A 12,865-nucleotide genomic window follows, 5' to 3' on the forward strand; every position below is an offset into this window, starting at 1 on the left:
CCCACCCACCCCCCAACAGGATGCGCTCATTAGCCCAGGATGCGCTGCAGGCAGCAAGCAGCAGAAGTGGTGGTGGTGGGTGCCAAGTTTTCCATCTCTCTTTTGTAAACAGACAACCCCTGCCCCCAGGGGAGACAAGCCTGCTTGGACAGAAAAAATACCCACCGCCCACCTTAAGCGGAACAGGCAAAGCCAGCAGGACATCTAACCGCCCAGAGTCCCTCCTTGTGGGGGGAGACAGGCAGTGTTAAAAATTTGATAAATAAATAAAATAAATAAAAATGCTGGCCCCAGAATTCAACCCTAACCCCAACAGGCTCTTAAGCAGCTTGTGGCCAAGGAAGCGCATTGCTTCATTTTGCTGTTCCTGCTCCATGATGCACTTAGAGGAGGACAGCCGTGTTGGGGCAAAAAATCAGAGCCTGGTAGCGCTTTTCCAACTGACATAGTTCAGAAATGGTGTTTGAGTTCAACAGTTTCTTGCCTGATGCTGCTGTTGGTCCCACTTTTCCAAAATGGTCACTCTGAGGTCTGCTGCAGAGTGTTCCAGCCGGTTGAAAAGCTCCAATGTTCCTTTGTTCTTGCACTGAGTCCTGAGAAACTGGCCCCAAAAGGAGACCAAGCCGGAAGACCAGGGAAACCATTCATGAGCACAGAAAACTACCCAGGCGCCAATCTACACCCCCCACCCCACCCCCCTCCTGCAGCACTCTAGCAGCAGCTCTGAGCAACAGCTGGGCTCGTCTCAGCAGGCAACGGAATTTCAGAGGTCTGCCCCTGGAGACAGAACGACTTTGCACCTACCGACCAGGATGCTGGGTCAGAGCAGCAACAAAGTATACTGTACAGTTACCCAAAATTAAAGGCATTTTGAAAAGCCTTTGAAAGGGTTATTTCTCCGCTGCAAAATCTCCCCCCGCACTCCCCCGTTCTGTGGAATAAGCGCGACCCCGCATCTAACCCTGGGGCACGACCCATCCAAGTCCAGCAGCTGCCACCCCCCACTCCGTCGTCTTCCTCCCTCTGGCCACGCTGCCCGCCTCCTTAAAGAAAAGCATGTGTGGCGGGGCTGCAGGACCAATGCATGCTTCTAGGGCAGTGTTTCTCAGCCTTGGCCTTTTCAGATGTGTGGACTCCAACTTCCAGAATTCTGGATTGGGAATTCTGGGAGTTGAAGTCCACACAGCTTAAGCCTGCCAAGGTTGAGGAACCCTGTAAATCTAGGGCCAAAGCCGCAACACAGCAGCACGTCTTGCTCACACCTCGGCCGCTGCAAAGCCCGCTCCCCCGAGTCCCCGGGCGCGGCTCGCCCTCGGGCGCTTGCCTTTTCCCTCGCCCGCAGCCGCAATCCGCGCGGCCCGCCGGTTTCCCTGCCGAGATCGCGCCTCAACTCCATTCTCGGCCGGAATCGCCGAGAGCAGCGACGTTAGGACCGCGCAGGGAGCCGAGGGGCAGGTGGCGCGGCCTCCGAGCGTGAGAGAGGCACGCCGGAGCTGCCATTGGGCGCGCGGCGGGGAGGGCGGGACCTGCTGCGGCCGGAAGCTGCGCACCGAGCCGCGAGGCGGCGACCTCCGACCGGAAGCGAGTCCCGGCGGCGATGTGGTGGCGGGGCGACGGGCGGTGGGGGCGCGCGCCGAGGGCCCCGGTGAGCGGGGGCGCGCCTGGCGGGGCGGGGCTGGCGGGCGCTGCGGCCAAGCGCCCGGAGCGCCCCCTCCGCGGCCGGCCGTTCATCTCCTCCTCTCGCCGTAGGGAGCCTGGCCGCCAGCAGGTCCCGCGCGCCGGCCTTCTCCGCCCGGCTCGTCCCGGGGGCCCGGCCCCTGCTCGCCCGCGCGGCTGCTTCCCGCGCTCGCCTGGGCGGCCCTCCACCGGTCCGTGTCGCTGCGAGACCTCACGGCGGAGGACGTGCGGAGAGCCCGGGAGTCCCGGCCGCGGAAGAGCGCGGAGAAGGCGCGGCCCCAGGTCAGCGCGCCCTCCCTGGGGGGCGGCTGTGGCGGGCCCCGTTCGGGGTCCGACCGCGGGGGCCTTTCCCGGCCGGCTGTCGGGGCCTCGGCGGGCGGCGGGCTGACTCGGCTTTCCTCCGCAGCTGAGCGAGAGGGCCCGGGAGCGGAAGGTGCCCGTCACGCGCGTCGGGCGGCTGGCGAGTGTCGGAGGTAGGAGAGAAGCGCGGGCCCCGCTGGGCTGCGCCGAAGGGCCGCTGCGGGGGAGGAGGGGAAGGGGGCCGCCCCGCGAGGAGGGCTTCCCGGCCGCCCCCTCCCAGGCCGCCGCTGCTCCTTCGCTTCCTGCCCAGGCCACCCTCCCCGTCTCCCTACCCCGCGCCCCCGCAAGGGCCATTCGCGGCCGGGACAGAACCAGCCCCTTGGACCGGAGCAAATGCCGGCGGGCAGCCAGGGAGACCAGCGCCGTCCTGCACTCTGGCAAGCAGCAACTTCTCTTTCAAAGCAGTCCCAGGCAGAACAGACGGCAGTGAGCGGGAGGCGGCTGTTGCCAGGTCCTCCCAGCCCAGAGGAGGCTGCATTGACGTGCCAGCCAAAGCTAAGCAAAGGCCCCCTAGGCACGGTGTCCGTCCTCTGCTCCTTCGTGGGCATCATCACCTCTGACTTGCTGAGATTCCTCCGAAACCTGTTCCTCCACCTGGTCCCTCGCAGCTTCCACCCATATCCAGTGGGCCTGAATGGGGACATGCGCACATACTAATGATCCCTCACCCTGAACTGCCAAATGACCCTCCCAGAGGTGTTCTGGGCGTATGTGCGCTCTGCTGGGCCTAGGGGTCCAGCCTCTCCAGTGGCTCCAGCTAGAATCACGGCAGCACAGCCCTCCTGGTCATCCCCCAAAGACACCAGGATCAGCTGAACTGGATTCCGCTAAGAGATCAAGCAGGACCCGGAAGGTGCATTCCCTCCCCCCAAGTCTTGCTGGGGTCCCCCTACAGTTTCCATCCCATCCCATTCCTGGGCCTAAACCCTACCCGTCCTGCAGGGCTTGTTCAGACGTCTTCCTTAGCAGCCTTACCCTGCTGCTTGGTGAATGGTTACGAGGCGCTCGTCATGGGATCTTACAAATGAAAGCCACTGCTTGAAATTACTCTTTTGTTCCTGTGAGAGCTAATCTCTAAGCAGGCCCTAAATTCTTAGACGTGGGAACTTTCGAAAGAGATGAAAATTTTGGTAGTTAAAGGTGGCAGCTGAGAATAGAAATTCTGAGTATCCTTTAAGGCAGGGATTCCTAAACCTTTTTCCATCATCACAACTCCCTTTGGGGTAAGCCTGAAGTATACTCCTCCCCTAAAAATCCAAACACCAAAATGAACACAAATGAACAATGAAAACAATACAGTGACACTTTGGGAAAGGTGGATTTATTGTAAGACTGTAACTAAGAGGTTCTTCACTCCTCCCCTGGACTCTGCCTGCACCTCACCGGGGAGGGACCCGTCACAATTTGGGAAACCTGCTTTAAGGTAATCGTAACCTGGCTGTAGGCATCTCTGTGCAGTCAGAGGCCTTGAATGCGTATGGTGGGAGCTGGGTTCATTGACTTCTGGCTGCAGCCACCAAATGCATCTTTTTGGTCACACCTGCTCCTGGGTCCCCCGTCTCACACGGTGCTTTCCTTCCAGGTTTGGCCATGGGTTTGGGGTTTGGGGCCTTGGTTGAAGCGGTGAGGAATTCCCTGAACAGGGACCAACACGTCAAGGGTAAGAGATGGTCTGCGCCTGGCTGCTCAGACTCCTTGGGGGTGGCCTGTATGGCTTCCGGCAGGTGTGTGTGGGGTGGAGGATTGTGTGATTTTCAAAGGAGAATATGTTAGACCAGAGCCAAGAAAGGGGAGTGGAGCAACCGGGAGTGCTCACATTTTCCTTAGATGTTTGTGTGCATCTAGTGATTGCAGAGCACTACCAAAGAGTTTTAAAGACTCAAAGAAATTGACCACAAGGCAGAGAAAAGGCTTTATGCACGAATTCGCCACCAGCAAAAGCCTCCCTGATGTGGAGAAGGACTGTTGCGCTTTAATCCTGTGCTCCATTTTCTCGAAGGGCTTGGGATAATATGGATGATTGCTTCTCCCCTCCCCTCCCCGCGCTTCACCGTCATAACAGCCCCACGGGTAGGTCAGTCTTGCTGGCCAAATCCCTGATGGAAGGACCGTCTTCATCCTTGTGCCCTTCCTTTTCAGCGCCCCGTCTCAAGAGTCTTCCTAGCATGGCATAGAGAGCAGCTCCTCTGGCAGTGCACCCACAAAGGCTCTGCCCCCTCCCCCTTCCTGCCAGGGTATTTTGTGGGGGTGGGTTTCTGGGCTGAGTTTGGCTCCAAATTCCTTCCCTCTCTTCTGTTCACTCAGCAGACAGTGGCTTCCAGGAGTCCAGCCCCTTCCTTTCGGAAGCCAACGCAGAGCGGATTGCCGATACTCTCTGCAAGATGCGTGGGGCGGCTCTCAAGATCGGCCAGATGCTGAGCATCCAAGGTACAGGTGGGAGCCCTTGCTGGCTTTGTCAGAGGCGTCTTGGAGCAGTTGCATTTGAGCTGGGCCAGGCCTCGCATTCCCAGAACTGCTGTCCCAGCTCGGCTTCCCTCTGACAGATGTCTCTCAAGCAGTGGCCAGGCAGATGTCAGCAGGCTGTGTGGTTGTTGCTCTCCTGTCATTTCAAACTGTGTTTCTTGCCATCTCGTACAAGATGAGGTCTTGGGGAAACAGGTGGGCTGTGTTAGGACAAGCCTCCCAGTAACCATCTGTTCTCCCCACAGACAGCCACTTCCTCAGCCCCCAGCTGCAGCGGGTCTTTGAGCGTGTCCGGCAGAGTGCAGATTTCATGCCACCCTCTCAGATGATGGTGTGTTGCTGGTGGTGGGGGGCCGTTTTCAGTTTTAAGCTCCTGGAAAATTCCAAGTGGGGGGGCAGGAATGAGGGCAGTGGTAGCTGGAGTCTGGCAGCCTTGAGACTCTGTGCAGGATGGGGTTTGCCTGAGCAGCCATTGCTGTAGCTGTTTGCCCTTGCCTGGCTGGCCTTCAGTCCCCCTGAACCTGCTCTGTGGGATTCTTTGCTTCCAGGGGGTGCTGTCAAAAGAACTGGGCGCGGACTGGCGCGCGCGAGTAGCCTCCTTCGATGAAACACCTTTTGCTGCTGCCTCTGTTGGGCAGGTGCACCTTGGAGTGCTGAAGGATGGGATGGAGGTGGCGATGAAGATCCAGGTAAGGCACCAGGAAGAGCCCAGCGGGTGGACACGTGGGAAGCAGGGAGGGATGTCCTGTCCCCCACAGCTCTGACACCACCTCTGCCTCCAACCCTAATCCCTGCAGTATCCTGGCATTGCACAGAGCATCCGCAGCGATGTGGAGAACCTCCTGTCAGTGCTCAAAATGTGTGCGGCGCTCCCAGCAGGTAAGGAGAAGAGGCATGGTTTGTGGCCCTTTCTTGGACTCCTGCCTGCTGTGAGAACCAGGGTCTTTGGGGGGGAGCGCTCCCAGGAGCCACCTTCTCAGCTCGGCTGTGGTTCCGCCACACCCGTGCCCCTAAAACGAGTGGCCGTGGGGCAGCGAGCCTTGCGCCCTTGTGAAGATGGTGCTCCCTTATTGGGGAGGAGCCAGAAAGTCCCGGGGCTCTGGCTTGTGAGAGGCCTGCCCTGCCTGCATTCCCGTGGCTGCCGTGACCTTGGAGCCAGTCTGGGGGCCTGGAGGAAAGGGGCGTGGGGCGCAGGAGCAGGAGGGCGGGGGGGCTGCTTGTGGAGCAGAACAGAGTGTGGGACCGAGCGGGCCTCTGCTCCTCCCTCGGCAGGCCTGTTTGCAGACAGCGCCCTGCAGGCCCTGCAGAAGGAGCTGGAGCGGGAGTGTGACTACGAGTGGGAAGCCAGCAGCGCCAGGAGGTTCAGGTACCTGACGGCCGTCCCTGGCCATGCGCGGTCCTTGGCCCGCTGTCTGTGGCTCCTCTTTCGAACTGGGGACCCGGTTGGGGAGAGGCCCTTGTGTGAGGACCGGTTCCCCAACCTCCCCCAGATCGTGTCTGGCTGGCCCTCCACCCCACAGGGGCAGTCCTCCGGCAGCTTCCCCAGTACTGCGTGGCGTGGTGTGTGGGGAGCGTTGCCCGGGGAGGGGCTTCAGGGTAGGGGTCTCCCCAGCAGGCTCTCTTTCTGCAGGCGGCTTCTGGAAGGGGACCCGTTCTTTGAGGTGCCGGAGGTGGTCGACGAGCTGTGCACCAAGCGGGTGCTGTCAATGGAGCTGGCGGGGGGCATCCCGCTGGACCGGTGCCAAGATCTGGACCAGGAGACTCGCAATGAGGTGAGGGCTGCTGTGCAGGGAGCCAGCTGAACAGCGTATTGTTGCCAGAGCAGGGAACACAAAACTTCTGCAGCCTCCAGAAATCTCCCCTTGGCAGCTAACACCGCCTCCTGCCCATGAGCCCCGCTGGCCCTGACCAGCTGGCTGCCTCTCTTCCCTGCCCCAGATCTGCTCGCACATCCTCCGGCTTTGCCTCCGCGAGCTCTTTGAATTCCGGTTTATGCAGACAGACCCAAACTGGTCTAACTTCTTCTATGATGCCAAGAGACACAAGGTGAGAGTTCCCTAAATTCCCAGCCAGGCCATGGGGGTTGCTGCCCTTCTTGGGGCGGGAGGACCCTCACTGTTGTTGTTGTTGCCTGGGCCCTTGGCGCCACCCTCCTTGCAGGTTACGCTGCTGGACTTCGGAGCGAGCCGAGATTTTAGCAAGGAGTTCACCGACCACTACATTGAGGCAAGTCCCAAGTTTCTGCCCAGCCTGGGCGATCACAGCAGCCACAGGAACGCAGGCAGGGCAGGCCCCTTGCTGGGAGAAGCTTTTGTGCATGGCTTCCCCCCATTCATGGGGCAGGGGGGAAAGGAGACCCCCGTGGGCTTGCCTTCCCTGTGCCCATCCTCCCCACATCTGCCCGTTTGCTTCAAGAGCTGGAGGCAGGCGATGGGTCAAAGGAGGGCGCTTGGGCATCCACCTGGTTGAGGGAAGGGGCTGCATTGGTGGTCCTGCTGTGTGCCGGGGGGCCCTGAGTCAAGAAGCAGGGGAGTCTGAAGGGTTTCCCTCTGGGCCCAGGTGGTGAGAGCCGCTGCTGATGGCGATAGGGAGAAAGTGCTTCAGAAATCGAAGGACCTCCGATTCCTGACGGGATTTGAAAGCAAGGTGAGTGCGGTAGCAGGAACCTGAAAGGAAAGGGCGGCCTGTTGTAAAAAGTGCCTCTGGAGTGCAGGAAAGTAACAGTTGTACTCCCTCAGTGGGCTGAGGCCTCCCTGCCCCACACTTTGGGAGGGCAGGAGGGTGCACAACAGTGGCTGCAGGTGGGCCCTCCCCTCCTCCAGGTCTTCAAGGAGGCGCACATTGACGCAGTGATGATCCTGGGCAAGGTCTTCTCGGCCCCAGGGCCTTTTGACTTCGGCGCCCAGGACATGTCCCGCTGCATCCAGGACCTGATCCCTGTGATGCTGAAGCACCGCCTGTGCCCCCCCCCGGAGGAGAGCTACTCCCTGCACCGCAAGATGGCGGGCTCCTTCCTCCTCTGTGCCCGCCTCGCTGCTGCTGTCCCCTGCCGGGAGATCTTCGAAGAGGTCTACAGGCGGTATGCAGGCCAGGGATGAGCCGCCAGTTTGCAGAGGCCCGCGAGATCACCAGAGCGGGGGAGGCCCCTCCTAGGCCAGGTTGCAGGATCCCTGCCCACTTCCAGTTCACAAGACCTTGCTGCCTTGGCACTCAGGGCCACCTGCACCAGTGTGGCCCACTGTCTGTGCCTGAATCCTTTGGAGCCCGGAGCGCTCCCCTCTCTGCAAGGGACAAGAGAGGAGGCTTGATCTCCTGTCGTCATCCCTGGGCCGGAAACCTGCCTTTGCAACCTCCACCTTCCTCCCAAAGAAAACCCCCCTGCTTCGGGCTGCAGGGGGCCTAAGGCAAGGCTAGTCTTCTCTCTGCTGGGCCCACCCAATCCTCGGCCACCTTTCCATGGGAAGAGAAGTGTGGCATCTTGGAGCTCAGGAGCACGCTGGGCTATGGGTCGTGGCAGGGTGGGGGCAGCCTGACTCCTCCATTGCAGAGGGTGGGCAGGGTCCAGGGAGGAGGGTCTGGCCCAATGACTCAAGCTGGACTTGGCTGGCGACGCTTCTCAGATCTGTGCATCATGCAGCCTTCAATAACCTGCTGCCCTCAAGATGGGTTGGGATGTCAGTCCCATCATCCCCAGCCACACGGACCACACTTCTAGAGGAGAGCAGAGCAGGTTGTCCACCCAGGCTGTGACACCCAAGAGTGGAGGGCTGGACGGCTCCCTTGCAGGACCACCAGGTTGTCAATTTCAGCGTGAAAGCCGAAGCCCGGGAAGGCTCCCCCACTTGCCGTGGGTGGGGAGAGTGGGGGGGCGCCCTACCTTGGACGGGCCTTCCTCTTCCTGCTGGTTTGGTGTGCTCTTAGTGATTTTGTGGCCTCGCTGCTTGACTGGTGCTGTGGAAGGCTGGCCCTGAGCCGCAATGAAGGCAGAGAACTGACCGCCTCAGTGGCTGCCGACCAACCTGCTGCTCCTCCCCCCCTGCCCGAGGCACGCCGAGACTCCTCCAGCAGGCCCCCATCCTCTCCCCGCCTCCCTCTTTCAGGACTTGGTTCCAAGTGTCAGGGAGAGCAGCAAGAAGACCAGGGGTGGGGGGTGGAATCTCTGACCCTTGGAGAGGACGCTTCCCTGGGGTGGGAGGCAGGTCCACAGCGGTCCATTTGCCGGTCAGGGGATTGACTGTGGGCGCCCACCTCCAGCTGTGTTCCTGGGGGGGTGGCTGCTCCCTGCGCCTGTGGTGCCTCAGCTCCTTCCTGCCTCTGGGGAGGGGAGCTGGTGGTGGGTCAGGAAGGGCAGGCTGCTCTCTTCCTGCCTTCTCTGCCCAGTCGGCAACCCAGCCATTGCCAGGCTCCCAGCAGGGACCTGGGGAAAGCGGGCCCCCTGGCATTGTCCAGGCCAGAGGAGGGTGCGTGGCCTCCATCTTCCACATGGCCAGATCTGCTGTTTGGGTACCCAGCTCTTGGAGCCCATGGGGGCATGGCTTGGTCAGGGGCCACCCACAGGGAAGAGGCAGCTTGCAAGCACTAATGGAGGCTGAGGGAGAGATGGGTGTTTGGCTTCCCCAGGAGCTGATAGCAGGTGATGCTGGGGTTCAATTGTTTGTAGCCATCCCTTTCCGTTGAAATAGCCAGATAGGAGCCTGGGCCTGGCATTTGCCCTCTGCCAGCATGAAGCCCCAGTTTGGCACAGCCCTTCCAGCCACCCTAAGGTGCCTTTGCCATTTTCATTTCTGCTGGGAAAGGGGCTGACCGGGAGAGTCGCTGCTCTCACAAAGCAGGAATTTAGTGCACGGTTTCGGTCTTGTGTAAGAAATGGACCATTGCTGCTGGTGTCCCTGAGGCATTTACCAAGTTCCCTGACCCTTAAAAGGTCAGTTTCAGAACTGTAAATAGAGAAGAATTGGGTCCAGTTCCTCTCCAATGTCAATTTCAGCATGAAATAAACGTTTTTCGTTTCATGAGGAAATCATCTGATCTGTGTGTTCATGCTGGAAATTGCTGGTTGTGAGGACGAGAAGCCCTTTCCTGCCAAGCAGCCTCTGGAAACAGCGGTGCAGCCACAAGGAGGTTGATGCAAAGAGTCAGAAAGCCTCGGGAAACGCCCTTGCAGGAAGCCTTAAGTGATCTGTGTCCATAGCAGTCCACTCCGGGCTCTGGTGCTGCGACTTCCGGGATCAGCCGGGCAAAGCAAGAGCCTGTTTTAGAGCATTTCCTCCCACTGGGGGGAGGGCAGGCAAGGTTGGCAGTGATGGCTTGTTGCCGGACAGGCAAGCTGCCTAACGTTGACCGTGTGGCCCTGGCAAGCCAGAACCGTGGCTAGTGCTGCTTTGCAGGGCTTGGGTTTTTTTGTGGAGGGGTGGGCCTTGACCTGATAATCAACTTGGGCAATTCCTGGGGTAGAAAATATCCCCCGGGAAGTTTCCAGCCCCAGCCACCTCCCTGAGGCTCCAGGGCATGCCTGCCTTCCAGGCTTTCTGCACAGCTGAGCGGGGATGTCCCCAAAGACTTCCATCCCTGGGCAATACCCCTGCGTGGAAGGGAGATGGGCAGGCAGAGGAACACTTTCTACTGTGCTTGATGGTGCTTGAAGCCCAGAGGGAAAGACCACATCCCTTGCAGAGAGCCATCTTTTCCCAGCCCCCCACCCTCCCACTAGGATGAGTCCCAGGGTGCCACTGCATGTAGTCTGAAAGGGCCTGACTTTGCCCGGGGTCAATATAGCAATGAGCGCTCTGGCCCTCTTCCAACTGGCAGATGGGGGGGGGCAGAATTGGAGCCTTGGCACATGGGGGCCTTGCTCTGCTCAGCCTGGGCTGCCACTTCATCTGCGCAGCCTTGATGGCATCCAAGCCGCTGCTGAGGTCAACCTCTCCCCCGGTGACATGGAAGTGGCCTATTTCCTGAGCAGGCCAGTGTGGTCAGAGGGGCAGAATCTGTGCCCTCGTGTCCTTGTTGGTTGGTTGTTTATTCATTCAGTCACTTCTGACTCTTCATGACTTCATGGACCCACCCACGCCAGAGCTTCCTGTTGGTCGTCAACACCCCCAGCTCCCCCAGGGACGAGTCCGTCACCTCTAGAATGTCATCCGTCCACCTTGCCCTTGGTCGACCCCTCTTCCTTTTGCCCTCCACTCTCCCTAGCATCCGCATCTTCTCCAGGGTGTCCTGTCTTCTCATTATGTGGCCAAAGTATTTCAGTTTTGCCTTTAATATTGTTCCCTCAAGTGAGCAGTCTGGCTTTATTTCCTGGAGGATGGACTGGTTTGATCTTCTGGCAGTCCAAGGCACTCTCAGGATTTTCCTCCAACACCACAGTTCAAAAGCATCGATCTTCCTTCTCTCAGCCTTCCTTATGGTCCAGCTCTCGCAGCCATATGTTACTACGGGGAACACCATTGCTTTAACTATGCGGGCCTTTGTTGTCAGTGTGATGTCTCTGCTCTTAACTATTTTATCGAGATTGGTCATTGCTCTTCTCCCAAGGTTTAAAGTCTCCTGATTTCCTGACTGCAGTCACCATCTGCAGTAATCTTTGCACCTAGGAATACAAAGTCTTTCACTGCCTCTATGTTTTCTTCCTCTATTTGCCAGTTATCAATCAAGCTGATTGCCATAATCTTGGGTTTTTTTGAGGTTTAACAGCAGGCCAGCTTTTGCACTTCCTTCTTTCACCTTTGTCAGCAATGCACCTAAGTGTTTTTCTGCATCCAAGGTGTTGGGTGCTTGGCAAGAAGAGAAGCAGTGCTTAAAAAGAGGTTGCCGGGCCTGAGAGAAGTGAGCCTGGGAGACGGTAAAGATCCCTGCCAAGGGAAGTCTCGGGTCGCGTGGGTCCTTCCTCCCCAGGTGCACTCTCTCCCCACCACGGCGGTTGTGATGGTGACAAAAGGCTTCTGAACCATTTGCTCTTGTTTCAATAGGGTATGCGCATAATGCAAAGGGCACCTACACACCAGGCCTTTGGGTGGGTGGTTTAGCTTAGCTTAGTGTGTTGTGGCACACCAAGTAACTGAATTGTAAGCCATGGTTGGCAGCTGTGTGGTGTGTGATTGCAATAAACCATAGGTTACTCAATAAATGGCAGTGAAATCATAGCTTGATGTGCAAACCCAGTTTTCATCATGGCTTGCTCCTTAGAGGAGCCATCAAGTGTGCAACTCCAACATGAGCCAGGACAGCACCAAGTTGCATCCCCCAAGGAAGCTGACCACTGTTTGCTGAGTGTTTTAAGCAAGTGCCCATTAGCCCCACATTGCTGAAAGGCAGCCCTTGACTCCCGCTGCCTTCTCATGCTTGTTAATGGCTGTAAAGTGCTTCAAAAGGCATTACGGGCAAAGGCCCCATGAAATCCTTTGTCAGGCTTTTTATCTCAGTGTACTTTTCCCAGTCTTAACCTCCCATATCTGTTTTGGCTTGTTCAGTGTATTTGTTCTCTGCACAACTTTAGAGTGAGGCTGCAAGTGTGAGTGGTTTGTGCGACACATAATCCAAGGGCTAAGGTCTCACTATTCTTACAGTTAATTTCCCCTCCGAATATCTGCTTTGAGCTCCAAACCTCTCTCCTTGAAGAAAGCTAAAATATGTGATTTTATTGGAGATGCTTAAGAGCCCTTGCAATGTACCACCACCACCACCACCCCAATTCCCGGAGGCTCTTCCTTCCACAGTGCTGGAGTGTTAATCCTCTCCATTCCCCACTAATCCCCACTGGGTAAGGCTCACTCCTGGATCTAGGAATTAAGAAACAGGCTGCTCTGTGGGCTGCCAACTCTGAATGCTTCGCTATTACTGTTTTGGTAGCACAATTTTTGCAAGCGGGGTTTTCCAGAGGCAGCAACACTTAAGTCTTGTCCAAAGAAGGGCCAACAAGGGTAAGTGCCTCCCAGGCAGCTTTCTTTCTGCCCAATTCATCGATGACTGAGCAGCATACACTATAAATTCAAAACAATACAATATAAAACCAGAATCTGAATCTGAAAAAAATAACTTACATTCTAATAAATCATCTCTACAAGAGGTCCATCTCCCATTTTAGCCCAAGGCCTGGGGGAAGAGCCAGGTTTGCAGAGCTTGTTTGAATAAGGCCAGAGTGGGGGGCCACAACCCCCAGAAGCCTACTGGTAACCGTTACAGCTTAAGCAGCAGAGATGTGACATGGGCATGCTTGTAACTGCCAGTGCAACTGCATTCTGGACCAGCTGAAGCTTCCAAATTTTCTTCAAGTACAGCCTCACGTAGAACGCATTGCAATTGTCTAAATGCAAGATGATCGAAGTACGAGTGACTGCCCTAAGGACATCCTGCTCCAGCAATG

General features: G+C 57.7%; 1 protein-coding gene across 1 annotated transcript; it reads left to right on the forward strand.

Moving 5' to 3' along the window:
* The first annotated feature begins 1,703 nt into the window (after positions 1-1,703).
* COQ8B (coenzyme Q8B) lies at positions 1,704-9,512 on the forward strand. Its single transcript, XM_063312026.1, has 13 exons — positions 1,704-1,959; positions 2,084-2,150; positions 3,620-3,697; positions 4,345-4,464; positions 4,746-4,831; positions 5,049-5,189; positions 5,298-5,379; positions 5,773-5,866; positions 6,131-6,272; positions 6,439-6,546; positions 6,661-6,726; positions 7,060-7,146; positions 7,323-9,512. The coding sequence occupies exons 3-13, from the start codon at positions 3,628-3,630 to the stop codon at positions 7,596-7,598; spliced, it is 1,272 nt and encodes a 423-aa protein (XP_063168096.1). The 5' UTR covers positions 1,704-1,959; positions 2,084-2,150; positions 3,620-3,627; the 3' UTR covers positions 7,599-9,512.
* The last annotated feature ends 3,353 nt before the right edge of the window (positions 9,513-12,865 follow it).

Source organism: Candoia aspera, chromosome 10 (assembly GCF_035149785.1).
Source record: "Candoia aspera isolate rCanAsp1 chromosome 10, rCanAsp1.hap2, whole genome shotgun sequence".
In the NCBI taxonomy this organism is placed as follows: Eukaryota; Metazoa; Chordata; class Lepidosauria; order Squamata; family Boidae; genus Candoia; species Candoia aspera.

What these genes read in the sequence shown, in the direction of transcription:
- COQ8B (XM_063312026.1), top strand. Translation starts at nt 3,628, where the DNA reads ATGGGTTTGGGGTTTGGGGCCTTGGTTGAAGCGGTGAGGAATTCCCTG. An exon ending in TGCCACCCTCTCAGATGATG is followed by an intron (nt 4,832 to 5,048) that starts GTGTGTTGCTGG and finishes CTTTGCTTCCAG; the next exon opens with GGGGTGCTGTCAAAAGAACT. An exon ending in AGGTGGCGATGAAGATCCAG is followed by an intron (nt 5,190 to 5,297) that starts GTAAGGCACCAG and finishes TAATCCCTGCAG; the next exon opens with TATCCTGGCATTGCACAGAG.